The sequence below is a fragment of the Strongylocentrotus purpuratus genome, unplaced genomic scaffold (assembly GCF_000002235.5).
Source record: "Strongylocentrotus purpuratus isolate Spur 01 unplaced genomic scaffold, Spur_5.0 spur5_scaffold_5, whole genome shotgun sequence".
NCBI classification, from domain to species: Eukaryota; Metazoa; Echinodermata; class Echinoidea; order Camarodonta; family Strongylocentrotidae; genus Strongylocentrotus; species Strongylocentrotus purpuratus.
Window position 1 is genome coordinate 6,491,238 of NW_022145611.1, and position 13,923 is coordinate 6,505,160.

General features: G+C 39.0%; 1 protein-coding gene across 1 annotated transcript; it reads left to right on the forward strand.

The window, feature by feature from the left end:
* The first annotated feature begins 8,536 nt into the window (after positions 1–8,536).
* LOC105441579 (proteoglycan 4-like) lies at positions 8,537–8,932 on the forward strand. The gene has a single exon (XM_011672820.1). The coding sequence runs from the start codon at positions 8,537–8,539 to the stop codon at positions 8,930–8,932; it is 396 nt and encodes a 131-aa protein (XP_011671122.1).
* The last annotated feature ends 4,991 nt before the right edge of the window (positions 8,933–13,923 follow it).

The window sequence follows — 13,923 nt, forward strand, 5'->3', positions numbered from 1 at the left end:
TTCTTCACTTGGGCGCGGTCATAGTGACTTTTATTCGTCAGCGATCGTTGCCTCATCAATCTTCCTGTCAAGAAATTTTTAATATAAAACTTCTTTGAAGGACTGGAGAACACATTCTTCACATGACTTTATGATAAGCATGAATACCGTCGTTTTTTTTTCGATAAATACTGTGCTCTAAGTTTTGATATCATTTCGACAGTTTAAGAGAAATGCGTAAAATACAGAAGATGTTCGATTTGCTAGTCATGTTATCGAGAGAAAGTGAGAAATAAAGGATGAGAGAGAGAGAGAGAGAGGGAGAGAGGGAGAGAGAGAGAAGAGAGAGAGAGAGAGAGAGAGAGAGAGAGAGGGGGGGGGGTAAATATGGCCGGGTTATTCTTTTCGGGAAGAAAGCGGTAACAAGAAACAGGGTGACCCTCAAATATTTGAAATTTATCTATTCCCAGCGGGTTTGAGGTAAACTCTTTGTAAACTACTTACTTATAAATCATGTTGATATATTTTGACTCCAATCTATAAATTGTTGATGAAAGTTAACAAAACATGGTGATCCTTGGAATCGAATCAACAAAATATTTCAAATTATATGGAACGAGCAGTTGGTTCCAGACTTTACAAAATGTCCTTGTTTTACACAAAACTTTCTTAGGATCAAATTGTTTGAACGAGAAAATAAAATAAATGGAAAGAGGGAAAAGTTGAGAGGGAGGAGAGGAAGAGATAGACGGAGAGGAAGTGAGAGAAATGGAGGACGGGTTGAGGAGAGAGAGAGAGAGAGAGAGAGAGAGAGAGAGAGAGAGAGAGAAGGGGAGTGAGAAAGGGGGAGAAAGGGGAATAGAACAGGATGGTGAAACTCTTGAATTGAAAGGCCTTTTAAAAACATTATGGATGGGAGAGGGAGAGAAAGTGAGAATAAAAAGCGGGGGTGGACTAGAAAAGGGGGAGGGGTGACGAAAATGTTCCATGGAATCTCCTGGTGTATTGAGAAGCATCTCGAGGCTGAATCGTTTCCGAGTGCCCTAATCGGATCAGAAAAATAAATGACCTCTCGATACCTTACATAATCATCCGCTCCAACATCAAAGGAAAGAAGAGAAAAAGTGAAAAGAAGAAGACCAAGGAAGATGGAGATAATTGAGAATACATACACGGATGACTAAAACACCAAAGGTTGCGACAGAGATAATGACCAGTTTAGACATATGCATGCACGGGGCAGGCCAAACTCACAACATAGTTGGCATACCACGGCGAGGCCAGGCTAAGGTATGCGCATCTGCCGTGTAGATTCCAATGGCGGACCAGTGCACACGTGTGTAATCTACATCAATGTGCCACGCCCACCTTCTACTATCGACTGTGTAGTAAGCGTCGTCTTTACTACACAGCGCTGAACTGTGATTGTTTGTGTGTAGTTAGATCTTTATTATGTTTGACTTGGGAGTTCTTTACAACTCCCTGGTTTGGTTTTCAGCGTATCATGTAACATCTTATAATTAGTTGACATATTAAACTAAGAACAAGCTTGATCATAGATAATTGAAGAAACCCGTACATACCTCTTTATTCAACTTGAAAAGTCGTATAGAGCCCGATACAAGTCCCTTGTTTGTAAATTCATAAGTTTACAAAAAGTCAAAAGCACTTATACCAATGGTTTAATGATTAGAAATAATTGAATTATACTCATGTCGAGTCTGATGGTAGCTTTCTCTACATTATCATAATTTATGCGAACGTTATCTGCATAGTTAAAGAATGAATATTGTATAACTAAGTCAAAAGGCTCCTTTTGCTTCAGTCAACTCTTCAATAACAATTATCGTAGTCTTAAGCAATTTAGAAGTAAGTAGACAATATAGGCCTACTTTCTTAGAATGTTCTAAAGATTCTTCTGAAGGAGTTCTCAAACACCATTTAAATTACAACTCAGTTTGGGTTATACCATGGAGAAAGTTCCATGGTTATACAGTAGGCTTACGGTTGGACTATGTGAGAGAGGGGAGGATTTGGGGAGTCCTGAAAAGGACTGTCGGTAATCTTTCTTTCTTAAGTGTGTGTAGGGCTGAAAAGGATCATTCTTTGGGCTTATAGTTCTAAATATAACTATAGCGCCGGTTGGAGAGGATTGGTAGTAGGTTAAATTCGACGTTTCGAACCGTCTACTGTTTATTTACATCATCATGCAAGCCGATACTTATAAGCAGCAGCATTTTTTTGTTTTCACGATGGTGAAAAGGTATAATCACACAAACACAATGCGCAAACAAGAAGTTGGCAAATTCCCAGGCCCATAGATTGCGTAATTCCTCATTCAGTTGTAAAATTTGGTCCATTCACATTTGTCGGTATCGGTATTTGAGAAACAAGCTGAATAAATCTTTTACCATGCACAGCTCGAAGCTTTTAACCAGTAGCGGTGGGGGGGGGGGGGGGGAGGGGGCGGGGGGGTTGGAGGGCTCAGCGGATTTCAAAGTATTCAGTAATATATCTGATAATTACATTCTGTGGTATGGTCCATGGTTATTACAACACAGCATCAATAGAGTGGGCGAAGGAAAACGAATTATTCTACTAAGTTTGCTCACTCTTACCCCACAAAGTTGTGGTTAGAAACTGAGAGAACCTGGACTTTCTTCATGATGGCCACGAGGGGGCGTTTTCCTCTACAAACGCCGATGACTGAGTGAAATTCGTGTGGGCAACCAAAGTAACACATGTACATGTAATAGAGTATAGCTGTCGGTAAATGAAATTTCCTTAAAGTGACTTGACTTGAATTAAAGTCCCTCAAAGTTGATCAGAATTGCAATAGTTTATACCAGTTTTATGGATGAAATGGTGTCGATAATGACCAATTCTAACGCAAAATAATGAAATTATATGCAAAATATGCAAAATGTTGAAATTATATCACTAGTGCAATATTCAGGTACTGGACTTATTTTTTTCTTTACTGAATCAATAGGATTCAGTCGTAGTATATAGGAGGGGAGCTTGTGAGAAAGATAACAGACACTAGAAATTAAAACTGACAATATCTGAACAAATGATATTGTCTATATTAGAATAAACGTAGTTTCGATAATGAGGTAGGCCTATTCGTACGTCTGTCAATGTATAGCTTAGCTCATTTCGATTCTAATTTGTTACATAGGGGATCTTCGATGAGGTATAAAGCGGGGGTGTGTTGAGGGGGCGAATCGACCCTTCCCAAATCAACTGTATCATTACATGCTAACAATTAGTTTTACCATTAAACTGCAGACATTATGTCGGCTCCTTAATGGACAGGTGGGAAGGTCATAGGGGGGGGGGGGTGCAGCACGGGAGGGGGGGGGGGGACAAAATTCACTGATTTCGCTTTCTTCAGTACGTTTCGTCGTCAACTTTCAGAAGTTATCCGTGCACATGAAATGAAGAAGGGGAAAGAGGAGAGCTTACTACATGCTTGGTGAATGTCACAACGCTAGTGATACGGACGTTAAAATGCTTCACATCGCGTCTTCTATGTGTTGATTGCAATGGACACACCCTAGAGAAAGGTGGCAAAACTATTCTTTGCCTTCGTTCTTGATGATCAACACACTGCTCAAAATGAAAAATATCCATTTTTATTTCAACTTTTCAACTAATCTTTACAGGTTTGCGCCCAATTCAACAAGGGACATAATACACTTTTAACATTGTTAAAATGATTTGTATTATACATCTTAATCACACATGACCAGATTGAGTCCCATCCTACTGCATCCCCGTATGGTTGATTAGCTCGTCAAAGCCATTGCACCTATTATTATCATAACATAATAATAATACAACCTTGGCAATGTTATGGACTCTCTATGAGGTGGTTTATACACAGTACGTATGACAGTATGGAGGCATGGTCTGGCCATAGCCTTCATATAGATAAATATGATTGAAGGTGACTGTTATGACAGCACAGTCATGTACAGAAGCATGGTTTGTATCACTATGAACATGACAGACAAAGAAAGCGGACAAAATATACAGTTCCTCAGGTAGACAAAGGAACATCCCTTCACTGCTATTGTGTAAAAAGGTGAATATGCAAGTGACACCTGTTCTACACATGTTTACATAATAGCAGTGAAGGGATGTTCCTTTGTCTACCTAAGGAACTGTATATTTTGTCCGCTTTCTTTGTCAGTCATGTTCATAGTGTATGTGCCCCTCATCCAGACTTGTGTATATTATTTTTGAGAATAGTAGGAATAACTATTTGAACACAAAGAGCGTCAGAAACATTAAATACAGCTTAAAGATACTATGTCCCTTTTGCAGCAAATCTCAAATTCTGTAGACCTTTGCGGGAATTATGAGTATGTCATGTATATCCTATCTGTGAAATTTAAACGTTAGCAGTGTCCTTACATTCAAATTATGCAAGGAAACCCGTCTACTTGCTAAGACTTCACTGTCAGACACTACTGAGTGACTGACTGGCTTTTTCTTCTTCTTTGGTAATAACATACATAAAATGAGCTGTAAAGGATTTGTCTACTACAATAATCCACTTCTTGTAAATGCCAAAAATAAACTGATTGAATCTTTGCGCAGCATAAGACGTATGACCATGCGGTACAATGGTATGAAAATCAAGACTATTACTTATTGGCTCTATAGCTCCTAAGTCGATTTGACAAGTAATAGTCGTTATTTTCCCACTTAAAGACATTTTCAAGCCCCCCTTTTTTTAGGGGGAGTTCTAAATTAGTATTATCTTTCAAATGCCATTAGAATTTAACCTTTTCATTTGTTTGGCCTGCAAAAGGGACATAGTACCTTTAAGGGAATATACATTTCCGTACGACAGACTATTTAGATAGAAACACAACTGTGCATGCTACATGGGTATAAACCATAACTGTTATTAATACAACAGGAGGGGGGGGGGGGTTACTCCCTCGCGTATCAATATTTATTTGTGTTTAAATCATTTTCAGCTTACACAGGCATATAATTTTTATAGCCAGGGGAGGATGCTAGCCTGCTAATGCTAACCAACAACGAGGTTAAACTTTGCATTATGATACAAAAGCATGTTTGTGTATGTGCCCCTCATCCAAGCTTGCTATATTATTTTTGAGAATAGTAGGAACAACTATTTGCACACAAAGAGCGTAAAAAACATTACAGCTTAATGGAATATAAATTTTCGTTCGACAAACTAGTTACATAGAAACAAAACTGTGGTACATGGGTATAAACCATAACTGTTTTTAATATAACGGGGGGGGGGGGGGGGCTTACTACACCCTCGCGTATCAATATTTATTTGTGTTTACATCAAATAAGCATACATATAATATACAGCCAGGGGAGGCTGCTAATGCTAACCTACAGCGAGGGTAAACTGGCATTATGATACGACAAAAAAATGTAGGACCAACAAAACTCTGAAATGTACAAATAAAGCGCCCGAAAGAGTTAATGGGGGTGCCCCTCACCCCCTCTCTCCTACTCCTCTGGCAACGTTAAATTTAACACCGTTTACATGATTTATACAAGTTCTTTGATGCACAAGTAGGCCTACTCGGGGATTAGTTCATCTTATCTATACCGTTTCATAAGAATACAACAATATACGTACACAAGTACTCGGGGATTAATCCAACTTAGGCTACCGTTTCATAAGAATACAACAATACAACACAGTTGAAATGCCACTAGAACTTGCCATACAATATTATTGTTAATCCATGCATGAATAGTCTGCTCTGTCTTTTTTTTCTCATTTGTGCGATATTGTTATAACTGCGTTATATTATAGTACAGTCATCGCGAAAATATGCGACGATTTGTTCACGTTCTAACACCTCCGCACATGTGGTTTTCGTACGACCTCAAATCTTCCCTGACAAAACTTTGATACAAAATGAAATAATACCTCAGCTCCACTCAAATTTTCCCACGTGATCCAAGCACGTATTTAGTGGTGGAACATTACCTTTAGTTGATATGATCGTGCGGGGGTTTAGCTGTGTGGGTGTCCCTAACGAGCATACACTTCATGACTTTATTTCGTTGGCAACAGCCCACTTGGAATTTTGTAGTCTTTCGTAGAACAAGAAAGATTGAAATGAAGAGGTGCTTAAATATCCATCAAGCTGTTTTATTGTTGTTAGTTACCATTTACATTTCACTTGTTGTAACCATGTAATGAACAAACCAAAACCATCAGTGGCTTTATGTATATCTGCTAAGGCTTTAAAAGTTTGAAGAGGAGTTATTAACTTCTTCTATCAAGTGGCTCAAGATTAGATACAATTTGTGTTTCATAGAGTATTTTTGTTTACCTTTAACTTATATCACATTGCAATAATGGCATACTAAAGAAACAAAATCAAGTCAAGTTTTTTAAGTGCATTCAGTACCACCGCAATAGTTTTTCATAGGCTTGTCCGACATAGCAGCAATTAGTCAATACAGGGTGGACAGAGACGCTATATTAGACTTGGAGAAAATTATAGTTCGTCACCATTATAAACTCCAAGAAGGAACACTAACAATTTTGAAGTCATTGGTAAATTGATTTATTACTCCCCCCCCCCCCCGCCCACAACCAGATAATATATGGACATTATGCTTAGTATATTATAATATGTCTGGTTTCTATCTTTAATTGTCTTTTACTGTTAACGATCCACAAATATCTCATTTTCCAGAATAGATATTAATCAACTGTTCATCCGTGTCCTGCAGAGAGCAACGAAGTGCTTTAATGTCAGTATACAAGCAGAATTAAAAGCTAGTGAATAAAAAGCTATGCTTGATATTTTTTTAAATCATTGCGTTTTAAGATTGATATTTTTCTAATACCGCGAAATTAGAAGTTGCCATTTAAAATAAACATTGAACAAAATAATTAGGGATTGTATAGGAAAGGAAATATCAAATAATTATTGAAAGAATCTCTATAAAAGGAATTGGTCGATTCGTAAATTCTCTTGCTTGTCAAACAGTGTAACAATACTATAATATTATATGGATGGGTATACAGTTCATTGATTAAAGCCGACAGGTAATTTCAATGCTATTAGAGTTCCGAGTCTTTACAAATTGGGTTGTATAAGCTCAAATTAGTTTCATAATACCATAAAAGAACAATGCCTATTATCGAAAAAAAGGGATATGAAACACGTAAAGAACGTGATATGATTTTATCGCAGTTGAAAATCGTATGAAAGTGTCGGATTGGTTGTGATATATACACAATTGCATTCTAAATTGCAAAATGTTTCAGCCTTCGGCTTTGTTTTTGTATGAAATTGAAATATGTAAGTTTATAATCTTGCCCCGGGGATAAACAATTTGTTTTCAGAAATTGTATTGTGATTTCTCTCTGCCTCTGCCCCTCTCTGTCTCTCTCTATCTCTTTCTCTCTCCGTCTATTTCTCCTCCCCTCTCTATATTATCTACCTTCCTCCATTCTCCCTTTCCTTTGCCACTCTATAATTATAATCCGTATCTGTCCCTTTCCGCTCGCCCCCTCCCTCCCCCTCTCTCTCTCTTGATCTCCTTCGTCTCTCCTCCTCTTTCTACTCATCTTCCCCACCCCTCTACCTATCCCCAGCCCTCTCTATCCGTCTCTTCCCCCTTTTTGCCCCTCCCTGGACCCCCCTCCCTAGATCTAAGCCCCTCCCTGGATCCCCTCCCTACATCTAAGCCCCTCCCTCCTACATGTCAATCCATCCATCCCTCCTTTTTATATCTCTAGTTTCTTCATAATCATATTCTTCTTTTCTCTCAATCTCTCTCATTATTTTGTTGTTATTTCCAAGTATAAAACTATCCCCTATAAGTTTAATAAGATGCCGTGTTTGCTTTCGTCGGATATCGTCTTTATTTATGTACGAGCCGGTATATCGTCTTCCCTTTTCTCCCCACTTCCAATATTTCCTCGTCTCTTTCTATACCCGATGTTTTTGTATGCTTGTTATTACGACGAATAAAAACACTCGTTTGGAATGGGAGCCACTGACCTTATTCAACAAGAATAGTCTCCTGCCCTGAAAGAATCTCTTCTATTCTCTTCGGGGTGACCAGCGTTAACCTATACACAACCAAAACATCCTAAAGTGTGTCCATACCAAACTTTATTCCTGACTCAATCAGGAAACAATTAATCAGTGGTGAATTTCTAGAATGGATAGAGAAAAAGATCTGTATCTAGATGGATAACACAATATTTAAGTCTGCGTCAGTTATAAGTTGAGCCGAGCGGCATTGTTTTACTGACACGCGAAACATGAAACACAGTAAAAGTTTTGAAGAGTACATTTCTTGTGTTGAAAGGGAGTCTTTGAGATATGGATTCCTTCTTCATTTTTTCTTTAGCTACAGCCCATGAGAACGACAGCCCAAGAGACCAACAGCCCACGAGAGCGACGACCCCAACTACCAACAGCCCACGAGAGCGACAACCCACAAGACCAACAACCCACGAGACCAACAGCCCACGTGACCAACAGCCCATGAGACCAACAGCCCACGAGACCAACAGCCCATGAGACCAACAGCCTACGAGACCAACAACCCACGAGACCGAACAGCCCACGAGACCAACTGCCTACGACACCAACAGCCCACGAGACCGAACAGCCCACGAGACCAACAGCCTACGAGACCAACAGCCCACGAGACCGAACAGCCCACGAGACCAACAGCCTACGAGACCAAACAGCCCACGAGACCGAACAGCCCACGAGACCAAATGCCTACGAGACCAACATCCTACGAGACCGAACAGCCCACGAGACCAACAGCCTACGAGACCAACGGCCTACGAGACCAACAGCCTACGAGACCAACAGCCCACGAGACCGAACAGCCCACGAGACCAACAGCCTACGAGACCAACAGCCTACGAGACCAACAGCCAACGAAAGCGAAAGCATACTAGACCGACAACTCACTACAAAGCGACAATGTCGGTCTCGTTGACATTCTAACAACTTTTCTGAGGGTTCACCAGACCGTCATTGTTGATCTCGTGGGCCGTTGGTCTGTCCGGGATGTCCAGGTGTTTTCCCCTAGCATGGACGGTAATATCTTTGAGTAAGAGCCACAGAGAGAAACAAATACATAGTATAATAACAAATATTTCCATGTGTTGATCAGAACAAGCCATTGCAATCACACTACTTTTTTCATTATAGGTAATATTATTCTTTTAAGGGAAAGTGTCCTTGTTAAAAGAAGAAATTCCATAATAAGTCAAATTTCCTGATCCACCAAAGGCCTAGCATAAGTTTAAAACCTAGTAAGAACACACCACTAGTCCCGATGTATTCATTCCGACTGCCCTGGGACTAAATTGGAGCTGGGCCAGCCAGATTCTATCAGCCCCCAAAATGGCCGACAGCCAAACATTCTTTGCCAGGTTATACAAATGGATTTCAATAATTGCCGCCTTATAGAGTGGAAACTATTGCCGATTCTAATCAATAGCAAAAATATTGCGCTGTTCATCTAAATTCAATAGATTATGACTCACAGCATAAAATCATCTTGAAATTGGTGAACTATATAATTGTCAGTGAATCCGGATTTAATAAGGGCGTAAATGTAGGCCTATAGTACAGTGGTCTATTCACTTGACTTTCGTGCGAGAGGTTTAGTAGTCGAATCCCATCCTGGTTTCAAATCTTCTTTAATAAGACAAAAGTGACACATTTTCCACACTTCACACTGTTGGAAGAAACTCAAAGAGTGCAAGCGCATAACGTTATTATGTACTCGAAGCCAAATTTAATTATACACCAAAAATGTCCCCATGTAGTGTATTAACCTCACAAGTCACTGTATAAATTGTTAAGTTAGTAGTTTATTGTACCAAACAAAATTGTTGGGCCTAGAGGTGCGGATACAGACGATTGTTTATATAGAAGGAGAGTTCCCGCAGAAGTCAGAAGTTATTTTTTCCCAGGGAAGCGTTTAAGTGCTAAATTCACTAGAAGATTGGAGGAGTCGTATATAGAGTGTGAAGAGGGAGGGTGAAAGGTTGGAGAAAGAGAGAAGGAGTAAAACAAAGTACAGAGGGAGAGAGGGAGAGAAAGAGAGAGGAATGAGAGGTGGGGAAGAACGTTAAGAACGAGCGAGTGAGATGAGTATGTAGGAGGGAGAGAGAGAGAAAGAGAGAGACAGAGCGGCATAGAGATAGAGAGAGGGAGAGTGAGAGGAAGGAGAGAGTTAGGGACACACACACAATTAAAACCCAGAGTATGTGGGAGGGAGAGAGAAAGAGGGGGTGAGGGAAAGAAATAGAATGAGAGAGAGAGAGAGAGAGAGGGGGTGGGGGGAGAATTGAAGGGATACAAATCCTGCTGTTCTATTGAAAAGTGACAAAGGTTTGCTGGCATTCACTGACGACAAATCTCCGACATGAATAGCAGCAAAAGGCTATTAAAAAGCACTAGACTGGCTGGCTGAATTGCACTAACGTGGGGGGCTTTCCACTCAAATTTTCAATTACTTTTTTCTCTCTTGTAATTATAAATCTGTGTAAATAACTTTTCGCTGTTACGGCATAGCCTTCACACAGTATAGGGAGAAGCATTACAAGGCAAAGTACTACTACTAGTATTAAATGTTTCAACAAAAAAATGCTAAATGAGCCAAATGATGAAGGAAAAATCTGAGCTTGTGCAAGTTTTTATCGCATTACCACCCCGACCATAATAGCCTAGCAAAAAAATACGAATTGGGTCTACTATAACCTTTCTTTAGAGTATATAAGAATAGTGACAGCAAAGGATTATTATTAGTAGTAGTAGCAGTAGAAGTAGAAGCAATCGTAGTAGTAGTAGTAGTAGTAGTAGTAGTAGTAGCAGCAGCAGTAGTAGTAGTAGTAGTAGTAGTAGTAGTAGTAGTAGTAGTAGTAGTAGCAGCAGCAACAGCAGCAGCAGCAGCAGCAGTAGTAGTAGTAGTAGTAGTAGTAGCAGCAGCAGTAGCAGTAGTAGTAGTAGTAGTAGTAGTGGTAGTGGTAGTAGTAGTAGTAGTAGTAGTAGTAGTAGTAGTAGTAGTATAGTAGTAGTAGTAGTAGTAGTAGTGGTAGTGGTAGTGGTGGTGGTGGTAGTAGACCTAGTATAGTAGTAGTATTTATTTATATTAAATACATTAATTAACATTGGAAAAAATAGCAATTTATAACTCAGTTGACCGTTCTGTTTGGCTGTTGATCTACAGTACCGGTTTATGCTATACCGAGTACAATAAAGACATTAACTTATAAAGAATACAATGAATAGAAAACAATGCATTGAAACGGGGGGGGGGGGTGGTGTGACAGCTTTATCTGTTGTAATGTCGTATAAATTTCAAACAAACTCGTAGGAGACGTTCACGCTCGTGCGTTGATAGATGTGTATAAAACATCTGTCCATGGTAAAACCACACAAGAATAATATCAGATACGATAGTTTAGGGGGTGTACAGAATTCGAGAATATTAATTTTAGATGTAAGTTGTATGCTGCATGACGTAGGGGGCAGAATACCACTGATAACAAAGATGTGGAGAAAAGGCTAAAACTATTTGATCGACGTTACAGTGTAAAGGCCTACTGTATATGGAAATTCCACAGATAAGATGTTCAGAACTGAAACAGACAATTAAAAGATACAAAAACGAAGAAGAAGGAAATGCGGAAGATGAGGAGCTAAGGGAAGAAGACGAAGGGGAAAAAGAAGTAGGACATAATGCAATTATATTACGTCATCTATCTGGTAAAACTATTCCGAGACGCATTACGAAATTAAGAAAGTTAGGAATAAGAACCCCCCCCCCCCCCCCACCCCCAAGACTACAAGATATACATGTACTACAAAACATGTTTATAATTACATTCACGTATTGTATGCTTTCGAAATGAGGACTGTATTCAGGTTAGACTTAATTAAAATAATCAACAGTTTCTAAGGAACGTATATGAATATGGTGCAATACCTGAGAAAGCTTTGTCTGCAAGAGATGACCTTGTTCTCTGGGCTACAAGAAAGTTCTTTTCAGAAAACTGGAGTCTACGAGTTTGAACACGATGAGAAACAAGATTCCCAATATAACTTTTATGAAGGAGCAAACCATGTATTGCTTTCCAAGTAATGAGCAAACTGTTGTGCTCTATGCTTTCTCTGACTGGTAGAAGAAGAGGCTTTGGGAATGGGATAGGAATCAAATACAAACAGAGACAGAAAGAAAGAGGGGGATCTAGAGAGAATGAAAGAGAGAGAGAGAGGGGGAGAGAGAGAGAGAGAGAGAGAGAGAGAGAGAGAGAGAGAGAGAAGAAAGAGAGAGGAATATTTTAAAAGACAAGAATAACAAAGATAATATATTGTAAATCAGGTACAATATATTTCACATTTACAATTTAGATTGGACAGATGGACCTATGGACCTGCTACCAATAGACAGATATCTTGTGCAGCTGAAAAGTGCATTAATTATCGTTTTGCCTACACAAACTCGGGCACAAACTTTACAACAATAATTGTGTGAATTGCTTTGGAAATTGTATTTGGCTTCACGAATGACTGATTTCTTTTTAGTTCGGCCTCTTTTCACCAACAAACAAGAAACTACAGGAAAAACCAACCCCTTGGTTATCAATTACAACTCTATATAGACCACAAAATGTCAAATATCCGTGACAAATGCGGAAATTATTTCAATTGTTTGTAGAATGTGTGTGGTTGTGTGCTCCGACTTGCCAACCGTAAAAATGGTGTCAACTATGATTACGGTGTTGCAATTATTCATCGACTTTGATCTTGTATGAACTAATACAGCGATTATTGCTTGTGTTTGCAAACATTGGGACTATTATTGCAATGTAATGTGAGTGTGGGAGTCATAAGAAACGTCTGCGACTACGGTCTAGTTCGTTCAGAATCTACACAATCACTTTGAAAATCAATACTAATTGTGAAAAATAGAATTAAACTAAACGATGTTTCTAGAGAAACGAAACCCAATTCTTTGGGAAACACACCAGATTGCGTATGCACACTGGTATAAAGCAAACTCGGGCACATGAATATATAAACAACAGAATATAATCATATAGGCCTACATAATAAAGTATACTTTGTTCGTATATAGTCCACTTGCAGATTATTTCCTTCAGCAGTAGCGTGACTTAGAATACAAAAAGTAAAATATTGTGTACCATACTAGTTAATCACAACCCCCCATAAAATTAGACCCCAAACATGGCCCTATACCTCGGATTGATTTTTTCTTCTTCTATTGTATTGCATGTCGTATATAGGTTCATCAACTTTTAAATCTATGTAACTTCTTATGGCCACTCTTCGAAATTATTATTTGTATCATCGATATTTCATTAATTCATTGGTAGTTGCATCTGACATGGACCTACTACGTCCATGCATCTAATAATACTTTTAAGAACTAGTAGGCCTACATTGATAATACGAACATATCCATTTCAGGGGATGCTCAAGGCGCATTATACAAAGTAATATTACTCCCCTATCTTTATTCAATTATAGCTGCCCTAATTAATAAAGTATTCAAGGAATCATTTTCTGCCAGGAACTATTAACATTTTACCAAAATTACATACTCATATTCGTGTGAATAATTCACTACTAAAAATCAGTCAAAACCACGCTACTTCCACTTCCGCTTACCTAATACCTTTAATGCCAAATAAGGTCAAACAAAAGTCTATTTACTCGAATAATGTACATAACCTTGATAATTTAAATTAATGGCCGTGCCTTCGTGATTTTGGATTGTTTGCGATCAGACACGAAATCAAAAGATGTAACGACTGACTGCTCATTGCATACAATAGAAAAGTGCACAGAGACAGACCGCATGTACGAATGCCATGCATTACTCAATCGTAGGATCGCTGTGTAGGCTCAA

Bases quoted from the DNA above. Each gene is read 5' to 3' on its own strand.
- LOC105441579 (XM_011672820.1), top strand. From the start codon at position 8,537: ATGAGACCAACAGCCTACGAGACCAACAACCCACGAGACCGAACAGCC.